Here is a 26602-nt window from a genome sequence, read left to right on the forward strand (position 1 = left end):
CACTAAAGATCTGAAAGAGATTTTGAGGAAAGCAGCTAATTTCCTATTTCAGGTCTTAAATGTAAGTTGTGGTATTGCTGTTTTAATTAAAACACAGATTTCCACGCTTGTAAACACAATTACAAGCTCTCAAAGAGTGGTACAACCCAACCTTTGATACACTGCAAACACACTGTGGTAAGAGAGAGAGAGAGAACTTCTTTCTTTTTCTCTCCGTTTTTTTTTTTTTTTCATCAGTGCCTCTGGAGACCCACTCCATGCACAGGTCAGGATTCACGTCACTGAGGTCCTGCACATTGTTGGCCAGCACCTGTTGGGGTGCCAAAATGGACAAGTTGCATCAAAGATGTACAGGCAGTCCTAGCACTTGACTGAGACTTCCTGGATGTGCTTTGTAGACATTTTAATCATGATGGCTCAGTCTGAAAACATAGAATGGACAAAAGTATTGAGACACCTCTAAAATCAAAGGTGTTAAAAACAAAAAGGACTCTGCTTTTGTTGGAGTAACTGTCCAGGGAAGACCTCAGACGTTGATTTTGGAGCATACTGTGACAAGACCTTTAGTGAGGTCAGTATGTTGGATGATCAACACCCCACCTCATTGCCAACTCCCTAACTTATTCCAAATTGGATGGACTAGACAAGCTGGTACTAGATGGTACTAGACAAGCTGTGTGTGTGTGTGTGTGTGTGTGTGTGTGTGTGTGTGTGTGCATTTGCACAACTGTGTCAGCAATGGGTGCAAAGTTCTGGATGCGTTCATTAGAAGGGGTGTCCACAGACATTTGGACATACAGTGTATGTCTCAGTCTACATAGATTGAGTTCTCTTCATACATTCCTCTCTGGCTTGCCATGCTAATCCGGGCAGATCAGAAGCTGCATTTTAAACATATCAGTTAATCAGCTGAGAGGGTGTACGTGCAGAACTTGTTGATGACATGCATGTGTAAACAAACATGTCCGAAAACATTGTAGCTCCTCACCAGGGAATTAACCATCTGTCTCTTTCACAGGGCAGAGTAGAGGATGGGTGGAATGTTGGGGTGGGGGGGCTTGACTTATTGATTTTATGTGAGGTGATTTGGGGGAGTTGTGGAGTGGCCCTGCCCTGTTTCCGAAGCCCCCCTATTGGCCATTCCACATGCAGAATACACATCCACAGGTTTCACTAGTTTAAATCTGCTGCCAGACGGCAAACTTCCTTATTGCTGAATGTGATTCTTATCATTATGTGGAATCAGAGCATTCAAAATGCTGAATGTGCTGAGATTTTTTGAATGAATTTTGAATGAAAACACATTCAGAATTGCAAGCACTTATTTATTTATTAACCACAAAAATTATGAAATATGAATGATGGGATGTAAATTCCTATTTATGTGGGTTTCTGTTCCCAAGTGGTGTAGCCCTCTAAGCAGTTGGGGGGAGTGGGGTTGCATTAGCATCAATTTAAAAAATAGGGGGACAATTGGGGTAAAATGAAAAATAAATATTAAGTAAATACATCAACAGCAGTGATGTAACAGTATCAATATAGAAAATGTAGATTAAGCAGCAGAAACTGTGGCCACACAATTATTATTGTTCATAAAAAATGCAAATCTTATCTTCTTTCAAATATCACAATGAAACGTTATGGAATTGTCCATGTATACGGACATTGTGCATAAAAGGGTTAAATCCGGAGGTGTGTTCTACGAATCTGACCAGGTGTACAGGTCGGTTGGTGGCACATTGACTGAACTGTAAAATTTGTTGTAAAACATAAAGATCACTGCTTGTTTTCATACATGTAGTGGACAGGATGCATAATGTCTGGAAGTCTGAAGTTTGAGTGTTGGAATCAAACCTAATCAGAGGTTCATGCATTATTAACGCTCTCACAGTGGAGATAATGCTGCTTTGTTGGCTTGACGTCTTTCAGTTTTACAGTAACCATAAATCATTAAAGCTTTAATAAATGTAATGGCTGCACGTCCAACTGCTACAATCCACTACAAAACCTCAAATCCAATTTAAAAAAGCCCATGGTCGGGCTCTTTCAGCCAGACTCAGCAGCACACTGTCTCCTCTGCTGGCCATTGCTGGTATTGCCCCTGCTGTCATGAGCAGCAGAGATGGATTTGCTCACTGACTCCCTTCAGTCTCTGTGTGGCCACTGTTCTTACTCTTCGCTTTTTCTCAGTGTTTTTCTATCTTTTAACCTCCTGCCCTTACAAATGGTTGAGATTGTCACTGTTACTGCTTCTGCTAAACGTTGCTAAACACATCTGACTTCAGCCAAGGTCGATGTTCAGACTTTTCCTTCTAAGTATAGGAAGTGCTCAGGGCATTTATTTTTATCACAGGCATCCAAACTAATGTAGAGATACTTAAAATAGCTAAGCAGAGAAATAAAATGCATAGCTCTAGATTTAGACTGCCTGCTAATCTTGCAGCGAGAAACAGCATGACAGTTTGCCCAGTGTGTTGAGTCATAATTTTTGTGTGTGTGTGTGTCTGAACAAGCTCTGCCAGTGTCATTTAGCCAGAATTAGTCTATTTGTTTCTGCGCTGTTCTGTTAAAGTGGTACACACCCTGGTTTGCTGAGGCCTGTACCAAAAGGAACGGCAGCGGATTTCATATTCAGAAACAGTATTTTGACCAAGGAGGTTCAAAGACATGCTGAACGTTTGTCAGATGATTGAAGTGAAAGTGTATTCAGCGAGATGAAATTGGCACTGGCACCGCTGTCAGACAACTCTGAAATTTAGGACAGTTGGTTTTCCTGGGATTGCAGGCAGGGGGCGATAGCGACCACCCCAAAAATGACCAAAGTCAAAGAGTGAGAAAAACATCCACTCAGACTAATTCATAAAAAGACAAGCCACTAAAATAAGCAACTTGGCTCCGACATCAAGCTCAGACTTCTAGACTAGTTTCTTTAGGTGTACAAATGCAGTGAAATTAACAGAATGCAGGTAATTCAGTGCAGTAATCCAACATAACATTCTGCTCTGAAGTTCACATCATCCTTCACATCATCCTATATCAGTTCAAAACATGGTCCTAATCTAAACTTCTGTGTGACACTGATCATTTTTAAAGTAATTACAAGCCAATAACTGATACTGATTTTATAATGCATCCTAGAGCTGGGCAATATGACAGTATTTTATCGTATCTTTATGCATTTTCTTATCGTGGTACATAATATCCTTTTTGAAGCATATCAGGGATATGATGAGTGCTCAAATAACACTGATCAGTTGCATGTTTCATTATAAACTGTGTAATTAGTCCATAACTACTGATGCATTTTTCTGCGATAATGTCTATCCTGATGAAGATTGTGTATCGCGAAAATATCTTTAAATATTGTGATACAATATTTTTACCATATTGCCCAGCCCTAATGCATGCTAATGTTTGTTGTTGATCTAATTAATGGGACTTTACCCTGAGTTTCCAGTTAATTACACATACCTATCATCTACCTACCGTCATCCATTGACCATTTAAGATGCACCTTGTAGATTTACACTTTCTGACTATAGTCATATAGTGGAATGTTAGTGTGTGATATTTAAAAATGCACATCAGTGTTATGCACTTGTTCAGCACACTTACCAATAGAAACAGTTGGCATCTTTTAAATGGTAGATTTCTGTACACTGTCAATAACCTGAATCAGTTTTTGACCACATGAACATGCAGAAAACCACACACTGGATATTGTGGTTGGTGGACTATAAGTTGAAAGCACCATCAAATAGTGTCCCTGCTCTTGCTGTTGAAAATGGTTCCTCATCCGGTTTTCACTTTTTGACATAGTGTGACATCTGAATCCTCCAGACCAGCAAACTGCCACAACTTCGGCTTGTACAGAGGTGATCACACTTGCTGATAATCAGTTCATCAAGAGCATTTGATCAGCAGCACCTGGCTGCTACCTACCCTCTTAATTCCTATGGAAGCAGTAAAGGTGTACTTACTTTTTCACACCCTGCTTCTGCACTTTGGCCTAGGTTTATATATATATATATATATATATATATATATATATATATATATATATATTTATGGTGACATGGTGGAATCTATTGTGTGGTGTTCAGCTGAGGTTGTATTAACCTGCTAAGGATGTCCTGTACTTTGTTTTTCTTTTATATATACATAGTGAGAAAGAAAGAACTCCAGAGAAAGCCATGCAACCAATAGCAGGACAGTTGATGGGACTTGATAGGTTGTGCAAAAGTTTGTAGACACCTGCTCGAGTAATGTTTCTTTTGAAATCACAGGTATTCAAAAAGGAAGTTGGATTAATAAGAACTTACTCTTGTGGGGCTGTTTTCCACTAGATGTTGGAACAACAGACACCACTCCAACTCATCCCAGAGTTACTGAATCGCATTCTGTCACTCCAGAGAAGGCAGCTCCGCTGCTCCACAACCCAGTGATGGGGGCTTTATACCCCTCTAGCTTATGCTTGTCGTTGGACATGGTGATCTTAGACTCATGCAGCTGCTCCAGAGGGTCCTGTTCTATTGGCAGTACTTGTCTATGGAGATTATACTTACTATGTGTGTGTAGTCAAACACCTGTGTCAGCAACATGGCTAAATTCACTAATTATATGATGTGAATGGATACATTTGAGCATATAATGTACATGGAAATGTGTGCATTAGATATCAGCCATAGTGGGATTTGTATTCAATTCATTTGACTCCTTGGCCATCGAATTCTGGGCAACTTGACCCCCTCAATAGTTTAAAAAAAGCCTGTCATCAGCCAGTGAAGCTAAACATTGAAGTTAGGGGGGATTTTTAAAGGTTGGAGTAGGTTGGAGTAAGTGAACCATTAAATGCTTCTCACCTTTTTATCGCTCTGCACCTCATCATCATTATTAGTCTTCTTGTTGTGCATATTGCAGAATAGCTTGGCACCTCCTTGCTGATTGTACTTCATGTTGCAGTATTTGACATCACAATATCAAGGGGGGATGTAGCTCAGTGGTAGAGCGCATGCATGGTTGGTGTGGCGCAACAGATAATACCACTACTGGCCAGTGAGATACCACACCATGCAGGGTACACATTTAAGCACATTATTGTATGGACAGTGAGACTCCCTTAAAAAGTCATACATTTAAAGGATCACTGATCAAACAAGAAATGAAACAACACATATTTGGGATCTAGTTTTCCTAGTTTTAGTTTTGCAGTGGAATGATAATTTTAATGGCTTGTGGACTGGTAGTGATTAGATCTAAATATGAATGGATTTTTTTGAGAATTTCACAATTTGTTTTGTTAATGCTTTAAGCTATACGCTCCTGCTTAAACTTACTGATCATTTTCAAATAAAGAAGAAAGGCTTTGTTGGATTGGAGTTGGGTGGGTTCTATACTAAAAGACACTGCTGTCAGGTGTTCTTGTACCAATCAGAATTGGAGCTGATTTTTAAGCGACCCCTCGTTTTAATATAAAGCAGTAGAGGGAATGTATTATCATGAAATAACATCATGGCTGTGATGAAGCAGACACGTGTGTGAGTACAGTATGTCATCACTGCCGTGCTGTTTTTGTGTGATTATAACACAACCTTGAGTGTTCTATTGCTTTTATACAACAGTTCAGAAAATAAATAACGTGAGAAATAAATCAGTTTAGCCGTGAAAGAAGCTTTTCATATGTTTTATTGGTGGCATTTCCTTCCACCGAATTATAACTATTTGCTACATCAAAGAAACTCCACTCACTCACTGAACACACTGCAGTTCCTTCTCCAGCTTCTTACACAGACCAACAGGTTTCTTTTCCTGGCCTGTTTGTTTGTAATTGTGTCTTCTTGTCTTTATCCCTTTAGCTTAATTGAAGGTTGTTCTTGTCTTCTCTTGCTTAGGGCATTTAGTGTTAGGGATACAGTGTTTGTGGAAAAAAACAATCAGCCAGAGTGGCCAGAACTAACTGTTGTAACACAGCTTAAAGTAAAAAGAATCTAATGTATAAGCTGTGCCTGCTTTAGGAAAGATCAGTTTCACAATATCACACTAGTGAAACTGTGCCTTGCAGAGCTTGGAGAGTTTGTTGATGAGGCTGTTCCGTCTATCCTTCTCTCCCTCTGCTGTGACTGGATGTCTGAGCTGCTGGGCTAGTCTGACGCTGACTAAATGATTTGGTGCTTTTGATAATCACTTAGCCACAGTGCTATGCTTGTGTTAGTCTGATGCCTACTTTGCCACCAACACTTACCACTGCAGTCATACAAAATGGAAAAAGCCAACTGTGGTACACAGGCCACAGGTACTGGACATCAGTGCCTTTCCATTTCATCTAAAAATCTTTAGGGTCATTGAAATATGATATTTGCATCCAGGTTTACGGCCCTTTCAGTGATATCATATGACCTAATGAGCCAAAGGGGCTGGACGTGTGTGTGTGAGTGTGATCACATTGAGCCAAAGGGATTGGAAAGGAAAGGGGGACAGTGCCAAAATGCAAGTCACAACAATTCTAAATATCAGAATACCACATGAAGCAACAGTTTGGTATCCTGATATCCCTGACGAAGCTGAGGCTTGAACTTTGTAAAGAAGAATCCAGCCGTATGAATCCAACCATACCCCAAACTGCTTTAACAGATGTGAGGGACATTCGAATCAGGCTTAAGCCCACCGACTGCTCCGTGGTAGGCACAAGCACACACTTGCAGATGGATAGATTACGCTGGACTCTGGGGTCTGATGTTTTAAACAGCCCCCAGCTTTCCCACACTCTGTATGTGACAGCGCTGCTGTGATAAAGAAGTGGCGGAGGAGCGTGTGGGAGCCAGTCTATAGGCACATAAACTGCAGTCTAGAACTGAACTCGACACTTCAAGTGTTTTGCTTTCTTGTTAGTGTCGAGGAAAAAGTGTCATCTGCAGGGCTTCCAGATATACTGGAGACATTGCTGGTGAGCTGGATCAAGCTGAAGAGCATGGACTCTTTGTGGGTTCTTTTTTTGGCATTATCTTTGAGCAGACAGTGCCCTGTGATGCCCTTTAAAGGGGGTTTCCATGATTTCTGAAAAGTTCTGCATAACTAAATGGTTAAGATATAAACAAAGCTATTCAAAGTGGTTTGATTTAAACAGCTCTGCTTTTGTTCACAGTAGGTGATAGAAAGCAGACAGAAGCAGACATCTATTATTACCTTAATGCCTCATAAAGCTACCTCACAGAAAGCTATTGAAATGGTTATGAACCATAAAACCATGAACCATGAGATGGTTATAAATTCTCTGCCTGATGCAAGAGATGTCAGCTTCCACAGAAGGTTTTGGCCTAAAATACTATTAACATGCGATTCATGCTGGACGCCTGCATGTAAGCAGTTGTGAGGAACACTACACTATATGGACAAAAGTTTTGGGACATCTACTCATTCATTGTTTCTTCTGAAATTAAGGGTATTTAAAAAGGGTTTATCCTGCTTTTGTTGGAGAGTAACTGTCTCTACTGTCCAGGGAAGGCTTTCTACTAGATTGTGGAGCATTGCTGGGGGATTTGATTGCATTCGGTGACAAGAGTGGTCGTGAGGTCAGGGTGTTGGGTGATGATAAGCCTACCTCATCCCCAACTCCCCAGTTTATCCCAGAAGTGTGCAACTTAATGTGGCTGAATGCATCACAGAAAGGCTTATTAGACACTAAGGGGTATTGCTCAGTAACTACAGGGACTTCTGTACAAACTGGTGGGGTTATTCTTTGGTGGGGTTACCCTTCATGACCAGCGTCTTTAGTACTTAGTTGAGCACCTTTTTGATGATACGCGATGCACTGCCAGACTTTAGATTCTGGCAGCGTTCCTGAAGAATCTTAGCCCATTCCTCATGGACAGTGGCCTCCAGTTCACTAATATTCTTGGGTTTGTAAATGTTGCTAATACACCTTTGCAACAGGGCTTGACTAATTTTGACTGCAGCTGTACTCTGGAATTGTTACTTAGCAGACTTGTAAAAAGCTAATCACAGATCCTGAGAGTGATCACAGGACCATCCCAGTTAAAATAACTCAGCTCCAACAGGACTTTATTATTATTATTATCATTATTATTTTATCCCTTTTTGACAATTATCAACAGATATAGACATCACAACCCCTGTTTCCCATCACCACCAATGTAAAGAAATTTGAGTCAGTAAAAACCATCTCACACCATAACACTTTGCTGACCAAACCACTCTGAATGATTCTGTGTACATCTCGAAGTTGGTGTGTTTGCTCTAGCCGTATGTATAAGCAACAGATATCTTTACTTTAGAGTTTGTGTTCCTGCCTCTTCTAATTTACATCTATTTACATGTATTCACGGTGCTTTCACAGTGTAATTGATTGGTGCGTTGAAACAGTGAGTGATTAGCCTGTGATTACGAGTGTGCGCAAAGCGGATAGCGTGTGTTCATTTGGATAGAGTAATCAGGGGGGGGGGTTAATTACATAGACTATGCAAATGTTAGAATTGTGAAGAGAGCAGCCTGCTGACTGTTTGTTTACCATCTCTTTTAGATCACAATGTTTCTGTACATTTTTTATGCAACTACCATCTTCTGCCACTCTTTTTCTTTTCTCTTCTGCCATGGTTTTCCGTTGCTCTCCTGCCATGCCGAGGGTCAGAGCACTTTCTACTCAGTTTTGACCTCCACTGCCCTTGTGTCCTTGTCCTTCCCTTCTACCGCCCTCTCGCTCCTTCTCTCTCCTTCTTGCTTTTCTTCCTTCATCTCTCTCATTCTGCACACTCGATGCTGGCCTGCTGTCTCCATGGCAACCTCTGCACAGGGGAAGTTGATTCTTGAGCGGTGAAAATGTGACAGGAGAGGATACATGCGGAGAGGGAGAATATGAATAAAAGAATTAATCAAATAATTGTAAGATGTCATTATGGTGAATGTACTTTTAAAAAGAATCTCCCTTTTATTTTCCCTCCACCTCTCAACATCTCTCTCTCTCGCTCTTTATCTCTCTCTTTTTAGGGTTTCCTGAGCCGCAGGTTAAAGGGATCTATAAAGAGGACCAAGAGTCAACCCAAGCTGGACAGGAACAGCAGTTTTAAGCACATCTTGCCTGGCTTCAGACCCATAGAGAATGAGAGGTAAGAACATAAAGGAATAGTTCCCAGTTTTCCTCTTGTCTTAAAGCAGTCAGTGAGCTAAGACTCGTATGGCAGCTGAAGTTCGCTTCTTTAGTTTTGCTCTGGAGCTACGAATCACTGTGTACAGTGCTGTGGCTAACAAGTAATGAAAGTGTCCATCCAAATAATAAGCATTGTGCAAATTGTACGCCTAAATTATACACCTACCTTAAACCAGGTGTGTCCAACTGGGTTGCGTCCAGGCCACGGGTCTGCAGACTTTACTGTGTGTTTTTTGTGGTGTACTCTGACTTGCTGCCAAAATACATTTGCAGGTAATATAGAAAAGCTTTTTGCTAGTCACCTACTACCATTGGAAATGTTGCCTGTGCTTCTTATTAAAGGTGTGGAAAGTGACATGTAATGAAACAAACACTCAAACACTGTTGTCTCCTCACTGAAAGGATAATACACCTTTACCAAAACACAACTGCGAAATGGGCAAACGACAAAACCCCAAAACTGCTGTGTAACAGTTTACTCCAACTAAATGTACTACAGCACACTAGATGCCTTTCTAGACTATATTCAACAGCTACTTTGGGACAATATACATGCATTTGAAACTGGTGCAGAAAGCTCTGTAAGTTGGACCCTGGTTGTTTGAATAAGGAACATAATTATATCTGCAGAGCTGAGGCCCAGAAGGAAACCAGTGTGACATCCATGCCTTACTGTGTTGTTAAAGTATCTTTAATAGGCATGATTATGTAGCCTCATCGCTCCTGTGCAACAGTGATGGACACAACTTTAAACAGCAAACATGCTGTAAACATGTGGTAAGAGGAAAGTATTGTATTTTTGAGTTTTACTGAACTACTGCTTCACATGTCTAACCTCCAGTCTAAGAGCAGAGACAGAAACACAAGCCCCTACAGTCCTGAAGAAACTGAAGAAAGTCTATTTGGGCTTGAGTTCCTATCTTTGACAGCTGTTACTGAAGTATAAATGTGCGGTTCTAGCTGTGTGTATACACACTGAAACGTGGCGAGTATGTGTGTGCGTCTGACAGGTAGCTGGTTATCGAGGTCACTGTTGACATGCTGTGAAAACTGACAGAGCTTTACACTCCAGTCTGTCATTTCTCCATCCCTCCACCATCCCTTCTTTTCCCCACTCTCTTATAAATATCTCTCATTTTAGATCAAGACCTGCCTCTGTCAGCTTTGTCTGCTGTTTAATTTTCTATGGCTCAATGCCGCCTGTCTTCTGTGATGGAGAGGACAGTGTGGGATTAAGGGCATTGCTTTGTAACGTTCATTGGTTGCTTTCTGTTATTTGATTGTAAAATGAGGTAAGGTGTTTGGGAAGTTTTTCTGCTAAAGTGTTGCATTAAGCTTCATTAGAAACCTATACCTTGTGGCTCCAGCTTGCTGCTATACAGTAGCCCATCTGTTGATGTATAGTGTAGGTGTTAGTCATCCTCTAGACCTTCAGTTTCTGACCACCGAACAGCTCTTGATGCTACTACCACATCGGTGTGACTGCTGTGTTGAAAATAGCCCACCACACAAATAATGGATTAAATAATGACATGATCAATCCGTTATTAATTATTTTATTAATCTAAAGCGTGCTACAATAAATCTAAATGTGCTACTCCTGTGCAATTTCATAGCTTTCAAATAACATGTAGAAAAATTCAAAAATGTTTAAACAAAAAGACAAACCACTGAAAACATCTAAAAATACCATTTGGTGTCTAGCTTTTAATGCATTTATAGTATTATACATTGGAGCTATTCATATACTTTAAATAACCTAAATTATTAACAGAGCAAGTGATTCCAAGCCTTTGAACAGTGGAGTATATGAGCATATTAATGCATTTCAATATCAGTTCTCATAGTCTTGCCAGATCCAGAGAGAAGAGAGAAGATCGAGTGAATACAGGCTAAGGCATGTTAAAGGCAAAGGAGCAGAGTGTGAAGCAGTGTAAGGGTATAATAACTGGTTTTATTAATCCTACATGTTCTGCTTCACAGTCTAGTGTGAACATAAATGTGTAATGTGTCTATCCTGACATTTCTTCTTCATGCACTGACACTTCAGGCAGTGCCTGAGCAGACTGCAGGACTGTTCTCTCTTGAGTTCTAACCGAGGTCATACAAATAAAACTGCCCCTCAGAAATTCATGTTTCAAATGTGTTGCGGATTCATTAATAGTGAGGCCTACATATGTAGAGGCCTCTAAAATGTAAAAATTAGTAATGTTTTGAGGAGCAACATGAAGGAAACATTGACTAGGTGCTGTCTTAGTAAATATTCAAATACCAGCCTATTTGTGATATTGACCATGTGAATGCTTTTGTGCAGAATGATCAGATGTTTTTCTCATGATTAGACGAACGTTAGGTAGCTTTGATATGCGAATCAGGGGCTTTTGCAGAAACTTGTGGCGTTCATGGCAGGTTGAAGGCACAATAAAGCAAAGAGAGGCACTAAATAGTAAGAACATCTGAAACTCATGGTCTAATATTTGACCCAAATATGTTTACTAACATAATGTGTAATACAAAATTATATTCAATCAGAAAGAGAGAATGAATAGAAGCATTTTTACTAGTGGCCTTAAACTTTTGGACAGTCTTGCAAAAAAGGTGCAAGGAAATAAACACCTAACGTTCAATGGAAATCAATGGTGCAATTCAGTGGTCCAATCATCTTAAAATATTGATAGAATATTGAACAACTGTCAGATTTACTTGATGTCAAAGAGAAAAAAATAACAGTGCTATGTAAAAGGTGATTCTTATGGGAAGGTAACATCCCTAAACATTAGAATATGGGCTATAAAAGTCTCAGTTGCCTTTAATATGACCAGTAGTGTAAATTCTGAAGCTTTTTTTTTTTTTACAATCATGTACATGCTGAATAAGTTTATTATAACTACACACTCCTACACTAGCGTATGCATTTCACCAATTACACCGCCTTGCTGATCCTCTTTCAAAGCTTTCAAACCACATTGTTTCGCTCTCTTGCATCATGTGTCATAAATACTGTTACAATCCTTGTTTCATCCACCCAGCCGTCAATATTTCTGTTGCTATCTTTAGCTAAAGCTTGGCCCCCGAGATTCCCTCTGCTTTTTCTTTTGTGACCCCATAATGTCTTTGAGCCTCACCTTGCCAACTCTCTTTTACTTCCAATCTCAATAAAAGCCTTTACCGGCCGTTTCTCTCGCTAATCTGCTCATTAGCGGTTAGCATGTCCCCTGTTCAGCTTTGCATTAACTGTTAGCATCTCTTATGCATCGAGACCTTAGCGTGTGCTGTGTTTCTCTTTGCAAGCTAACCTAAGTCTAAGCTCCGTTGCTCATCCATTCTTTCTCCAAATGAGATTATATGCTGTGTGGATGTCGCTAATCCTAAAAGCATCTCGTTTAACTGGATTAAGTGGAGTAATTGTCTGTGTGTGGATAGCATGAGTCGACTAGACAGTGTGTTGTGCTAGGACAGAGAGGGGAATGAGTGCATTGGAGTTTTGTGGAACAAAATGGATTGCTGTTGGACTCCTGTATCCTGGCCTTATGTAAGTGTGTTTGTTTTTTCATGCAAGTATAACTATGTGTGCTTTGTCTCTGTGGATAGATGGTACCGTAGGTTTAGATCTGGTTTAATATTTAACTTGGCCCGATCGCTGGAGTATCCCTAGCTATCTCACTCTCCCTCCTATGCATGACATGGAATTTGCCTGTTTGCCATTATCTATCGACCCTCATAATGAAAAGGCAGCATTAGGCTGTGGTCATACCTATTCTGTTTGCTGAAGTCCACACCACCACAGAATGAGTTTTTGTTTTGAGAATCCCTCGACTTACAAAGACGAGTTCCCTCCAGCAGCAGTCGGTGAAATTCTGTGGGGTGTTCACACTTATCAGACCTAAACAGACCTGAAGTACTCAAGTACCTAATAGGGTATCCATGAATGCACTGGTATACACTGTATATGCTAAGCAAGAGACTTCCACTGTTGACCATGATTACTGCTGTATGTTACTTCTACTCACACAAAAAGTAGCAAATTAATAGTGAAACCACAATCACAGAATCATAGCAATCAGTTAAGAACTGCGCACAAGTTCCTCTGCCACCTTCAGTTCCGCTGGACAGAGCTGTGTGCAATGCACACATTTGCCAAAATAGCGTGAATGCTGCTTTTCTCTTCGTTAAGCTGCCTGACGGATTAAAAACACAGCCTTTTCTGCAGGTTTTCTGCTACTACAGGTCATAGATGAGAAGGTATGAAATCTTATGAGTGCTTCAGCCTTTAAAAATGATATTAGGTATTAGAGGTTTGAGGTTCTCTTCAACAGGAAAAAGGACAAGAATTCAGTAATAAAATATTGCAGTGTGTTTGTGCTACGCATCTACAGAATCTGCTAAATCCAGTAGATGCTGGGAACATTCACATTACTGGGATGCAGTAGAACACACTTTTAATAATGGGGGAAAAAACATGATAGAAATAATTAAACAAACAAACAAGATTGAAATCTCTTGAAACACATAAATGCTAACAGGTCATGGCTATGTCATAGCATGTTACAAATCCCTGCCCTTTATCCTCATACACACCGTGTGTTGGCGCTGCACTATCCTGTCCGTTTACTGTGTCTAATGTCTGTCGTATTTATAGATTCATAGCATTTTTCTATGTTTATGTTTCCACATTGCACTTTATATAGTCTGGACGGTGCTGTTTCTGCTCCTTGTTGCACCGTGGTCATGGAGGACCGTGATTTCACTCCACGGTGTACCTGTACACAGATGCAATGACCATAAAAGCTTCTTGACTTTACTTGAAGGTCGTATGAAGACCTGCAAAAAAACCTGGAACCTACACACGCACCTTCCAACACACATGTATAAACACAGACCACACAGCCTGATATTTTGCAGGTTTAGGATATTTTGCAGGTTTAGGCCTCTTAAAGGCAAGCATTTACCACTGTCTCAGTGCCCACACTGATGAAGTGAAGCACAAGATTTCAGAAGCTAATCCAAGCAAACACAAATCACCTGAAAATGTGAGTGATTTTAATGAGCCAATGAAGCTGAGTTTTGCTTTGCCCATTACACATCGCAGACAAAGCATTAAGCATGTGTATTTACCACTACAGTCTCAATTATCCACTGCACAATCTGATAGACTTTAGGTAACTGGGGTTGGAAGGGTTGGTGTAAGTCCAATGTAACTGTAGGTGCAACCTGTAGAGGCTGGTGCTTGTACCTTTGGTTGTGTATGTTTAGAGATGCATATACTAGCATGAGCATTTACTACTTTACTACCACAGTATTTGTACTAGATTACAGAATTTATAATAATAATAATAATAATAAGCTTGGTTGCATGCTAGTGTTCGAGGCTTGTACCTGATGTTTATGTGTTCAGTTATGTCTAGGGGTGGGACTGAGCGTGAACAAGTGAACAGTGACCCTTTTACTTCAGATCTGACCACACCACTGCTACGGTGCATGTGTGTGTAGTTATATGTGACTGTGCGACACACAACTGCATGGGGCTTGAGACGGTTTAACAGGCAGGTCAGAAATAAGACACATGCCCGTGTTTGTGCATTCTTCTTTCATTGAGGCATCTCTGCTTAAATCTAATAAAGTCATGACATTTAGTCTTATTAAACTGAGGAAAAATTCACCAGGTGGCCCATCTGTAATATCGAGGTGATTGTGAAGCCTGGAGCCCCGTGTCTTTTTCCTTTTGCCTTTCTCAGGCCTCCATTATTTGCACGGTATCCCCTGCCGTTCTTCATTACATAAATACAGCAATTAACATTGATTTCCAATGTCTCCCTGCGTTCCTCCCCTACTTCCTTTCTTACTATTCCCTTAAGTAGCAACTGGAGCTCTTTCTCTCTCTCTCTCCCTCGTGTTCATTCATAATGCAGTAGACGGGTTAGATTTTACTATTAGTCGGTTCTCTTGGCACAGATGGTACTAAGACTCTTAGGTAAGATGATAGCAAGCCCAGCTTAGCCATTTAACAAAGAAATCAAGCCGCTCTAAAGGGGAGTGAAAAGAACAAGAGATGTAGATGCTTTGTTATTGCGTGGACCATAGGAATGCATTTCACAAATGCCAGTCCTGCTTCAAGATATTATTGACTGACAAGGCGTAGAAACACATTAGGGAACATTTGGCCTATGTAATGGCTTACAAAGAAATGCGTGTTTTATGAATATAGGCTCCATGTTCCTCCCACAAATGTTCTTTCATAGCTATCACTGCGAGATTGGACTTTACAGCATTGTGACTGGAGTCCTATTCACTCTAATGAGAACTCAATTTTCAATAGTGGTATCATTTCAAATGAGATCTATACTAGATGGGTGTTAAATGTCACTGTTAGGAAAGATTCGTTTATTGTTGTCTAGACAAGATAGGGTTTGCACGGTGGAACAAAATCCATGCAACAAAAATCTAGGCTGGAAATGGTCATTTCCATCGTACATCCATCCAGCTCAGTGAGATACACCATATGACTCATTAATGGCTTCTTCTGAAATCAAGGGTATTAAAAAGAGTTCATCCTGCTTTTGTTGGAGTACCTGTCTCTACTGTCCAGGGAAGTCTTTCTACTAGACTTTGTAGCATTGCTGTCAGGTTTGATTGCATTCAGCAACAAGAGCATTAGTCAGGATGCTGGATGATCAGCATTTTATCTCATCCCCAAGTCTCCAATTCACCCCCCCCCCCTCCCCCCAAAAAAATGGATGGAGCACCACCACCTCATTCCAGAGAACACCGTTCCACTGCTCTACAGCTCAAAGCTGGAAGGCTTTATACCCCTCTAGCCCACACCTGACGTTAGGTCTGGAGTCAATAGGTTCATATTTATCTGCACCAGAGACTCCTTTCTTTTTGCAGTACTTTTCTACAAGGACTAAGGAAGCTGTGTGTGCATTTGCTCATTTGTGTCAGCAGTGGGTTTACCTTAAAGTAGTAGTAAAGGGCAGTGAAAGCAGTGTGAAAGCAGTGTAAAAGCTGTGGGTCTATGTAGAACCTTGACAACTCAGGGTTTCACTATTGTTATGAGTCAAAGAGCCAATTTAAGAACTGTAGAAACACCAAAGCAATCCAATGTGAATCATTTCCCTCCTCAAAGTTTTTGCCAATGTTCTACATTAATCGCAACAACATGAATAGCTTATTTGGTGTTAGGCAGTGGTCAGGGAGCTCAGAAGTCCATAGTCTACCTCTATTCCTTTGTTATGAATTGGTTTGGACCCAAAATGTGGACAATGTGGGGCTCCCTAAGGACTGGTTTGACACCCACAGGCCTAGAGTATTGATACACATTGGTTGAGTATGGTATAATGACCTATTAAATATATATATCATCTGCTTGTTTCTAAATGTTTGCCCATTATTACTTGCTATAGCTTATTAACTTCTAGTTTCTGAACTAGCACAGGAGAATGTAAGCAATGTTAGAGTTTGGGGGTGACCAGAAAGCCAGATTGCACTGAGACGCAGTTGAGCCGATCTGTTAAAACAGTTTGTAGTTAAAGGGCTGGAATAATGAACAGAGTATTTTATGTGCATTATTGTTGTTGCTGTTACAGGTGACACAAGTTTTTTTTCAGGCGAGATTAAATAGACATTGGGTGCTGGGGTAATTTCCTTTTTCACAGGTGCTACTGTAGGATTTCATTTCCATCCGGATCAGCCAGGTCAGTGTTTTTCTCCCTCCTCCCCTGAAAAAATGATAGGCTGACTCACCAACTGTTTTTCATCCGTCCAGAGACAGACATCTTGGTGACTTTCCAGGCAGATGTCACCTCATGTTGGGGGGGGGGGGGGGGGGGGGGGGACTGACTGACCGCTGCTACCTGCAGTATTAGTCTCTTACTGCACGTATCCATATCAAACATTTCCCAAAATATGAAACTATGAATACCTTGAAAGAGTCTCTCAACCTTTCACTCGATCTGGGTGGTAAAACCCAGTCTCTGTCTACTCTGCATTAGCGCAGGGTATTAGCAGGACGAGAAAGAAAAGAGAGACCCTGCTGGCTTTAGGTAGATCCTGGGTAAAGAGCAGTTTTAATGCATTGGATGTTCAACATTTGCTTCAATTTAATTTAATAATAATAATCTCTGAATTTAAATTCTTTTTCACAGCAGCAGCAAAAGCACAAGTTGTTTGTCATCACTTTGCAGAAGGGCGAGCTGTCTAAACTATTTACAAACACAACATACCCCACTTGCTCTGCGAGCGCTGTATGTGCGTTCTTATGCTCAGAAGAGGATTGTAATGAATTCCTGAGGTCAGATCACAGTTAGTTTTTACCACTCAGGTCAGTTGCTTTGCTTATTCTCCTTCCCTCTCCCTCCAGAGCTGGAGAAAAGCAATGTTGTCAAGGAAACAGTGGTATCGGAACAAATCTCAGCACGACTTTATTGCTTAATAAATTTCATTTGATAAAAGGAGAGATTAATTCTTTGAAAAAGGCGGAAGGAAGGCCTGAGCCGAGCCAGTTTTAATCAAACTGTCAAGTCAGTGCTGTTTTTGCAGGGCTTTGATTGTATTAATAAAAAAGAGGGCCTCAAATTCAGATGCTGTCGTTAGATTCCTAAAGCTGCCTGGATGTTAATTATTTTTGTATACTGGTAATAGGAACGAATGAAGTCATTTGCTGGCTTGAAGTCAACTGTGCACTGTTATTATCTTACTTTTCTTGTAACAAAGCCAAATTTAATGTAACAGCTTACATATTGTTACAGCCTGAGCTCATTCAATTCAATCTAACAGAAACCAGTAATTAATTACCATTAAGTCTGTGGCATTCAGTGTATCTGTCAAGCGTATACACTCACACATTGTATTAGAACCCTCCCTCCCTGAGAGTGGAAGGGTGGTGGGATCAAACTTTCAAAAGATAAGTGTTGTAACAAATGTTGGTTGTTTGATGACATTGCAATATTAATTCCTTAATACCTGCAGCGTGTGTTCTGAGACGTCCCTCTGACTGTGACTGGTCCAATTCACATCATAAGAATAAGAAGAATCTCAGACCTCCTTTTGGCTAAGTTTGGTCCAGATTCCTTCAATGTTTGCTCTAAGACCTCCATCTGACTGTGATTGGTCCAGATACCTGCAGTGTTTGCTCTAAGACCTCCATCTGACTGTGATTGGTCCAGATACCTGCAATGTTGGTTATGAGACATTCCGCTGACTATGATTGGTCTAGATACCAGCAATGTGTGCTCTACAACCTCCATCTGACTGTGATTGGTCCAGATACCTGCAATGTTTGCTCTAAGACCTCCATCTGACTGTGATTGGTCCAGATGCCTGCAATGTTGGTTATGAGACATTCCGCTGACTATGATTGGTCTAGATACCAGCAATGTGTGCTCTACGACCTCCATCTGACTGTGATTGGTCCAGATACCTGCAATGTTTGTTTGTTCTGAGACATGACTCTGACTGTGATTGGTTCAAATAACTGCAATATTTGTTCTGAGACCTCCCATTGATTGACATTGGTCCTGTCAACCACCTTGTTCATCGTAAGACCTCCCCCTAACAGTGATTTGTCCCAATACCTGCAGTGTTTGTTTTGAGACATCTCTGACCCTGACTGTGATTGGATCAAAAAACATACCTGCTTTTTTAATGTCTTATTTTATTTATTTTTTTAAATGATATAGTCTTTCTGATGTAGCGGTGGCTTCTGTGTACATTGTTACTATTTTTGCTCAACAGTAACACCAAACCAGTCCCTGTTACAGTTGTTGAGTCAACATGTAACTGGAGCGTTTAATGGTGTTTCTAATCCCTCTTCTAATTCTCCACACTCCTGACGCCTCAGACAGCACTTTGCAAACAGCTGGATGTTTGTTTCTGAACGACAGCTGAAGTATGCTGAAGGAAACACTTGATGCTTGTATAGTTGAAATATTTGTTTTGAATTAGTGCAGTTTATGAGTGCTAATACATTTCTGCTGATTACAGACTCGGCCTGGCTCGCCTTTCAGTCCTCACCCAACTCCAGACAGCTGTGTGTATTCAGTTGGGATGAAAGGCCGTGATTTGGCCAGCAACAATACCACTGTGATGCCTCATGTGTCAGAGGTAGAGACTGAGCGAGCGAGAGAGAGAGCCCCCTTTTTCCATGTAAAAGATTATGGCAATTGAACTCAATCGGAAATAATGCGCACGCGTGCGCACACACACACACACACACACACACACACACAGTGAGATATTCTCTCTGTCTCTCTCTGTCTCTCTCTCTCTCTGCCCTTTAGATGATTAAGGTGAGGGCTAAATTGATTTTAAATGCTGAAGGCTATTTAGATTTTATGGCTTGGAATTTAGAATGTGAGCCCCCCCCCTCCCTTCCTCTCTCCAAACACACAGTCATATACTAAGAAATATACTAAGACATACTGTGTTTAGTCACTGTCAGAACCTTGTTTCTCCAAAACAGTAACTTTACAGGAGAAACAAAGAGCACTTGGATGGATGGAACTTGCAGTGGGAGTTCCTGACGGTTCAGTCATTGTGACATTTGAACACAATGAAGAGGCAGAAGTTTTCAGGGCACGCAATGTTTTAGTCTGACAGTGACGATATAGATAGATACAGTAAATACACACATATACACACACACAAACACAATACACTGCAATAATTTGCACTTAGAAGTGAGAATCTGGCTTCTTTTTTACATTCAGTGGAAGATCTTCACTCAGTTTTGCTGCTTTATAAAGAGGATTTTGTTGAACTTGAACACACACACACACGAGTGACATTCACTGAGCAGGCCCCAGCATGCTGCATCCTCATATTTATTGCCTTTAATTGCTCTTCTGAATAGCTGTGAGGCTTGTCAGACTCTCAGCTTTAAAAGCCTCACAAAACTCTTCTTTTTTCTGCCCCGAACGTTAATCATTTTAATGTTACACGAGTCAAGGCTCCTGTTTTACGGAGAGAACTGCAGGGTCTCCTTCAAAACTGTAGGATTCTTCATTTCAGTTTATGGATTTGGTTATTAAGTTATTTTATGTTAAATAAATTAATAAATAATGAGTCATTTTTAAGAATAAAATCCCTTAATAAATAGTGACTTTGTGGTGGTTATTGGTCACAGGCTTGTGGCTTGGAGACCCAGGCCCACTAAGCTAATGGTTGGATGCTTGAGCATGGCCCTTAACCTCTCTGCTGCAAGGGTGCTGTGGCATGTTGTCTTACCCAGGTCTTCTTTTTCAGAGGAAAGAATTTTTGTTATAAGTGTAAATCATCATCAAGCCACATTTACATAAAAATACACAGCCCAACAATCAGTCCCCTTCACTGCTGCTGTTTCTGAACATGTATTAATGTAGAACCGTCCCAAGAGCAGCCACTTCGTCTTCATGCCCTGGAGGCAACAAGTCACTGACACAGCTAACGAGACCAGGAACACACACCAAGACTCACACACACACACACCAGCACATCCATAGAGCAATCACTGGATATGGAGAGAAAGGGAACGAGAGAAAGAGGGAGGGTGGGGGGGGCAGTGTGTAAAACATTTTACATGCTATAAACACAGCTAATGTGAGCACACAGACTTAAGAGAGAGAGATAAAAGGAGAGGAAGAAAGAGGAAGGGAGAGTGAGTGAGTGGTTGAGTGAGTGAGGAAGGGATAGGGGAGAGATCAGGGGGGTCAGCCAGCAGCCCAGAAGGTGGCAGTAGAGAAAGGAGAGAGAGAGAGTGAGAGCGCGTGTGCTTAGAGTGAGCCCCGCCTCCCTGTAAAAAGCAGGAGCACTGTGTGTGTGAGAGAGAGGGAGAGAGAGAGAATGAGAATGAAGCCATGAGAAGGACCCTGCACTCGTCCGCTGCTCTCTCTCTCTCTCTCTTCATCCTCCCCCACGCTTCTTCCTTTTTTTCCCACCGTCGCCGCACAGTCTCTGATCACTCCACCCGATTCAGACCATGCCTGGTAAGTGTCTCAGCTACCACATGCCAGTCAGACGTGTATGTGTGTGTGTATGTGAGTGTATATGTGTGTGTGTGCATCTGTGTAAAACCATGGTGAATAGGAGTGGCAGTGGGGCAGAGTATGATCATAGGCACAAGTGGATAAAAACACACTTGTGCACATGCTCTGATACGCATATTAATTGCTTAGGAGCAAGCGTGTGTGCTTGGTTTATGCATTGTGTTTGTGTGTGTGTGTGTGTGTGTGTGTGTATTCAGCAGGGCAGTCTGAAATCATCTGACACGGAAATTCTGTCAGGTCACTGCATGAATCATGTGTGTGTGTTTGGGTCTGGGTGTGGGTGGGTGTGTGTTTGTGTGTGGCTTCCACTCAGGATGTTGAGTGTCTGTCATTTGACTTCTTATGGATGAACTGCTTTTATGCTGATAAGTGAATTGAACTGGGTTTTGATACAGGCATGAATGTAGTTGATTTTAAACTGATGAAAGATTTGAACTGGTTTAAGCATGAATTTAGCTGGTTTCTAACTGGTGTATGAATTGAAGTGGTTTTGAGACAAGCATGCATTCAGCTCTTTTTATACCGATGAATGAATTGAACTGGTTTCAGCGTGAATTTAATTGGGTTTAAACTGGTGTTAGCATTAAACTGGTCTTGAAGCATGCATGCATTTAGTTGGTTTCACACTGATTAACAAATGTGTGTATGAATTGAACTGGATTTGAACAGATATGAATTTAGCTGGTGTTTTTAAACAGGTGTTTGACTTGAACTAGTTTTAAAGCAGAGTGGTTTACACAGTTTTTTTTATAGGGAAAAAAAGGAAACTGTTTTGGAGATTTAATGTGTACTGCTTTAGCTTTGGAGAGCTCAGACTGTGATGGATCTGCTATTTTGGTGTTGCTGCAGGATGTTTGGAGCAGTATGTGAGAAGTGTAAGGCTGTGGCTGTCGTGTTTGGTTGGCTGTTGCTAACTGGCATGAGTTTATTGGCATGAGGTGATGAACTTTACCCCACTGGTGTATGAATCATCATGCACTGCATAGACACAATTTACTTCTTAACTTGTGCCGAAGAGCTTTCAGTAACCCGCACTGTATAAAATATGTATGTCCCACACACACGTACTCTTATTATGGATTCATTATCCTGCCATTTCCAATCACTCCAATCAAACTTACTTATGATATATAAGAACTCATATTTAAACCAGTGTACCCACAATACCTCAACCTACTTATCCTAACACTGTACCATAGCAACACTCAAACAAATATATACTATAGTCTGTTAAAACACCTGAAAAAGAGCCCTCTATGTTAGATAACATCCATATCTTGTGAACGCATCGGTGTGATTTTATCACATAGCATCAAGCTGGAGCTTTCGAAGTGGTATTGACAAAACGGAGGGCCCAGGGCTGCGAGATACCACTGGGATACTAATCTTTGACCTCTGGAGCCAAAGTCAAATTCTCCCATCATTGCTAATTCACTGGGCTGCTGCCGCCTCTTTATTCCCTAATTTTCTCAGCGGCATAATCCAAATGCTAGGATAAAGGACGTTAAGGCTTAAACAGGATCATACTCTAATCTTTAATGTTTAGCATCAAGCAAGCTGTCAATCATAGTCTTTATAATGAGTTTCTTTACACACACACACTCACTTGTATGCACCCAAATATCTGTGAAAAAAAAAATGGAAAAGCGTCATGAATATCAAAACTGAAGGACATTCTGTGATTTGTTTGAAGCTTAAAACAGACATATCAGCCTAAATTCTAACCCTGATTCATAGTGACCATTCCAGTAAAGAGCTCAGATGCAGAGCTGTCACCGCTGTTCTCTCTCTGTTTCTAACAATTGACAAAATCCTTGTTAGACTACTAGCTGTATTCACAGACACATGGGACCCGTCTAGAACTTCTGGTGTTTGGTGCGTAATCTACTAACCATTGGAAGAACACGCTTGGCTGTACCTGCCTACATACCGCGGTGAATTTTGTTTTCCAGTTTGAACAGTCTTTTGTGTTTGCTGTTTCACGAATTCATCTCCCTTGTTCCCAACCAAATGGGAAACACAAGCATTATTCTATTGTTAAAAAAAAGGAAACTAAAAATTACAGACAGTTTTTTAGTTCTGTGAAATCCTGGGATGTTCTCTGAAGGCCTAGAAAGCTCTGAGGGTGTTTAAAAAATATTTGAAAATAATCCTCCTACAGCGAATGTATAGCTTCTTTTTAAAATATCTACACTGCCTCTGGGTGAAGCATACAGTTGGACATTTCATGGTTATTCATTATTTAAAAATTACATTGTGTAAAAATGCATTTTTATGGTCGAATCTGCCCATTAACCCACCTTTTTGTAACTCCCGCAAGCACTAACAATGCTCCCAACAACGGAAAGGGAGGGTAAAGACTTAACACAGGTCTCCACTGATACATGCAAAACGAGCCACTGCCTCTTTTCGAACTGTCGCCAATGTGGCATTGTTAGGCATCTGACAAGCGCTGGGTTACCAGAGAGATCCCAGGGGTGAAAACTGTGCTCTCTTGGACTCCGGCCGCTGATGGCAAAGCAGCCTGGCTCAGGATAGTGGTTGCGCATTAGACCGCTGAGCCACTAAGAGCCCCCTCAGTTAACCTGTTTTTTTTTTTAATTGTGAATGAACATGATAAGAATTCAGACTCAACCATAGTAACTGCATTTTAATGGTTGAGCAAAACAATGATAAAGCACTTAATTATATGTTGAACACAAGAAGTGTCTTTGGTGATGCAAAAACATGAAGGAGGCACTTTACACCTAGTAGAAGTAGGTGAAGGGATAAAGGGAGAGACCGAGAGATGAAGTCTGGGTTCCTCTGGAAGTGCATTTTGATATCTTGTGAGCTTAACTGGTATGAGTTTATCAAGCATACGGGGACGAGGGGGTTTAAAAAAAACTTTTTCACGTTTGTGTGTGTGTGTGTGTTTGTGTGTGTGTTTGTACTTTTTGATATGACCACCTCGTCTGAAATCTTCCGGGCTCTCTCCCTCTGTAATTGTGCTGCCACGGCCAATCTCGCTCTTGTCTATTGATTTGCTGAGAGCTACTGAAGCGAGTGATTCTCCCGTTTCTCTGGAAGGAAAAAGAAGAAGGAAGGACGCTGCGGGTGGCTTAGTCTCCCCAGGAGAGGGTCACCCTGTCCAGGCTTTAGGACGTTCTCCCTGGAGCCTGACCCTGATCTGGCACCTGGCGAGTGAGTAGGCAGACAGCCGTTTAACCCCTTAAAATGCAGGATTAAACACCATACTGATTTTACGTGAGGCAAACACTAAACCCTGCTCTGTACAAATGGGCAAAGTATCAAATCACTACATGAAATGTGTGCCGTGAACTACCTCAGATGTCCTGCAGGTGTGTTCAGCTGACAGTTGCTGTCATCATTTTGCAATGCTATTTAAATCTAGTGAGTGTAGAGAGACAGACAGGCGGACAGGCAGACAGGGGGACAAGCTCATTAAAGAGGAACTCCCATTTAGAAAGCTCCGCAGTGCTGTCACATGAAATTCAGGGAAACTCGATAGCTTGCGCAAGATGCAGACAGACAAACAGCCTGGCAGACAGACACATGGCCAGCCAGAGAATGGCAGGCAGGCAAACGGACCGAGATAGCCCCGACTAGGCCGTGCACTCAGTTTGCCAAGACAGAAACGTAACATTACCATATTTGTTATTGTTATGGATGGAGACAAATATGGCAGGTTCTTATCAAATCTTTTGGAAATAGTTATTCTTGTCCTCAGAGCCAAGAGTGGATGCAGGCGGTGGAGATAAACATTGGTGGAGGGGGTTGGGGTTGCAGGGGGACACAGCATCTGATTTGTCTGGTGACTTTTCACTCTTTTTGAAAGTTAATAACATTTATATGACATTATTCTCCCTTTTTCTCCCAATTTGGGACTGCCATTAATTCCGCTAGCACTTGCAATGGTCTTCCCACTAGGAGGGTAAAGACTTGCGATACATGCAAAGCCAGCAATCACCTCTTTCCGAACTACCGCCAATGCAACATCGCTGGGCAGCCAACACGCTCAGAGGAAAGCACCGGCATCGGCTAACAGACGATTGCTTTAAGAGTCATGAGGGGAGAGAATACCATCTACCCATTCGAAAAAGATTATGGCCAATTGTCCTCACTCAGACTCTGGCCACTGATGACAAAGCGGCATGGCTAGAATTTGAACTTGTGACCCCTGGGCCATAGTGGCAGCACATAAGACCGCTAAGCCACTCCAAGACTTTTGGCTCATGTTTTTGAAGTTTGGTTCTGTGTTGGCTAGAACTCGAAGCCAGAAAATGCAAGTTGGGAACTTTCTGGTCAGAGACAAGCATTGTGCTAAGGTGTGAAAAGACTTTGGTGTGTTTTCTATAAACGAATGAGCTTTAAAACCAACTCTTTTTAATTAAAGCACTTCATTTAAGAGGAGCATTTGATAACTACTGGCTACCCCACAGAAAGAAACGCAGACAGCATGACAGCTTGACAGTGTGCAGTTTTAGTGCAGTTTGAGTTTCAGCATTTGATAAGAACGTATTTTTCCCCCTCTGATATTCAATCCAGCATTTTCTGAATATTTCCCATTTATGCTGATGCGAGAAGTTTATCATTCTGAATGACTGAGGTTTGATATGTTGATATGTTGATCTCCTAACAGTCAGGAACAGCACAACGTTTAAAGGTACATCAAACTCCGGATGTCCCAATGGGATCAGAATCGGGGCTGATGCAGGCAGATGTCTTAATGGATCAGATATTCACTATTTTAAGCCCAGTTTCAATCCTTTATTTTTACCACTGTGATGTAGAGTGCCCTCTGGCATCTTCTAGACACCGTCATTATTCCCAGCCACAGCAGTGAGGAGCGCTCTCAGAAGGTCACAGAACATCTCAGAGTCTACACAGTGCAATATGAAAAGTTAATGTAAGATCTGTGATTGTAGTGCTTTGACTTTGTTTCAGCTGCTTTTCAGGTGTTTTCCCAGACGTTTTTGCCAACTCCACTAAAACCACATGGGGAAATACACTCTTACCACATCTGTACTGTTGTATTATGTCAGGTTTGAAAGAAAACTATAGTGGAAATACTGTTTTAGCAGAGTCCTGTGTGCCATTTGTGATCTATGCTAAGATGACAGAATGCCCCAAGACATTCACAAGACTACAAAAAAGTTATTTCACATTAATAGTCGAAAAAAATAAAGAACATCAGTTCAGAGTGTGATACACTGTATACACACACAGTAACTGGGAGCTGAATGCTCAGGGAAGTCAGTCAGGCTGTATTATAAGGTATTAAACACAGTCTTGTTTTCCATGAAATGGGCTACGCAAGTGTCTGAATGCTCCTGTGACTGCCTTAGTTCCTAAAGGTATTTCTGACCCAAGTGTGTGTGTGTGTGTGTCTGTATGAGTAACAAGTTGACACTGTCTCTCC

General features: G+C 41.2%; 1 protein-coding gene across 4 annotated transcripts in view; it reads left to right on the forward strand.

Moving 5' to 3' along the window:
- The window catches only part of dab2ipb (DAB2 interacting protein b), a 166563-nt gene that overhangs the window by 73508 nt on the left and 66453 nt on the right, over nucleotides 1-26602 (forward strand). For 3 of the 4 annotated variants that reach the window (XM_072674954.1, XM_072674949.1, XM_072674941.1), the window contains exon 3: nucleotides 9001-9119. In XM_072674954.1, the coding sequence (XP_072531055.1) occupies nucleotides 9001-9119 (119 nt within the window). Of the gene's footprint in view, nucleotides 1-9000; nucleotides 9120-20973; nucleotides 21121-26602 lie in introns of those variants that run through there. The other variant, XM_072674962.1, reaches the window with a different exon arrangement.

The sequence above is a fragment of the Salminus brasiliensis genome, chromosome 1 (assembly GCF_030463535.1).
Source record: "Salminus brasiliensis chromosome 1, fSalBra1.hap2, whole genome shotgun sequence".
NCBI lineage: Eukaryota > Metazoa > Chordata > Actinopteri > Characiformes > Bryconidae > Salminus > Salminus brasiliensis.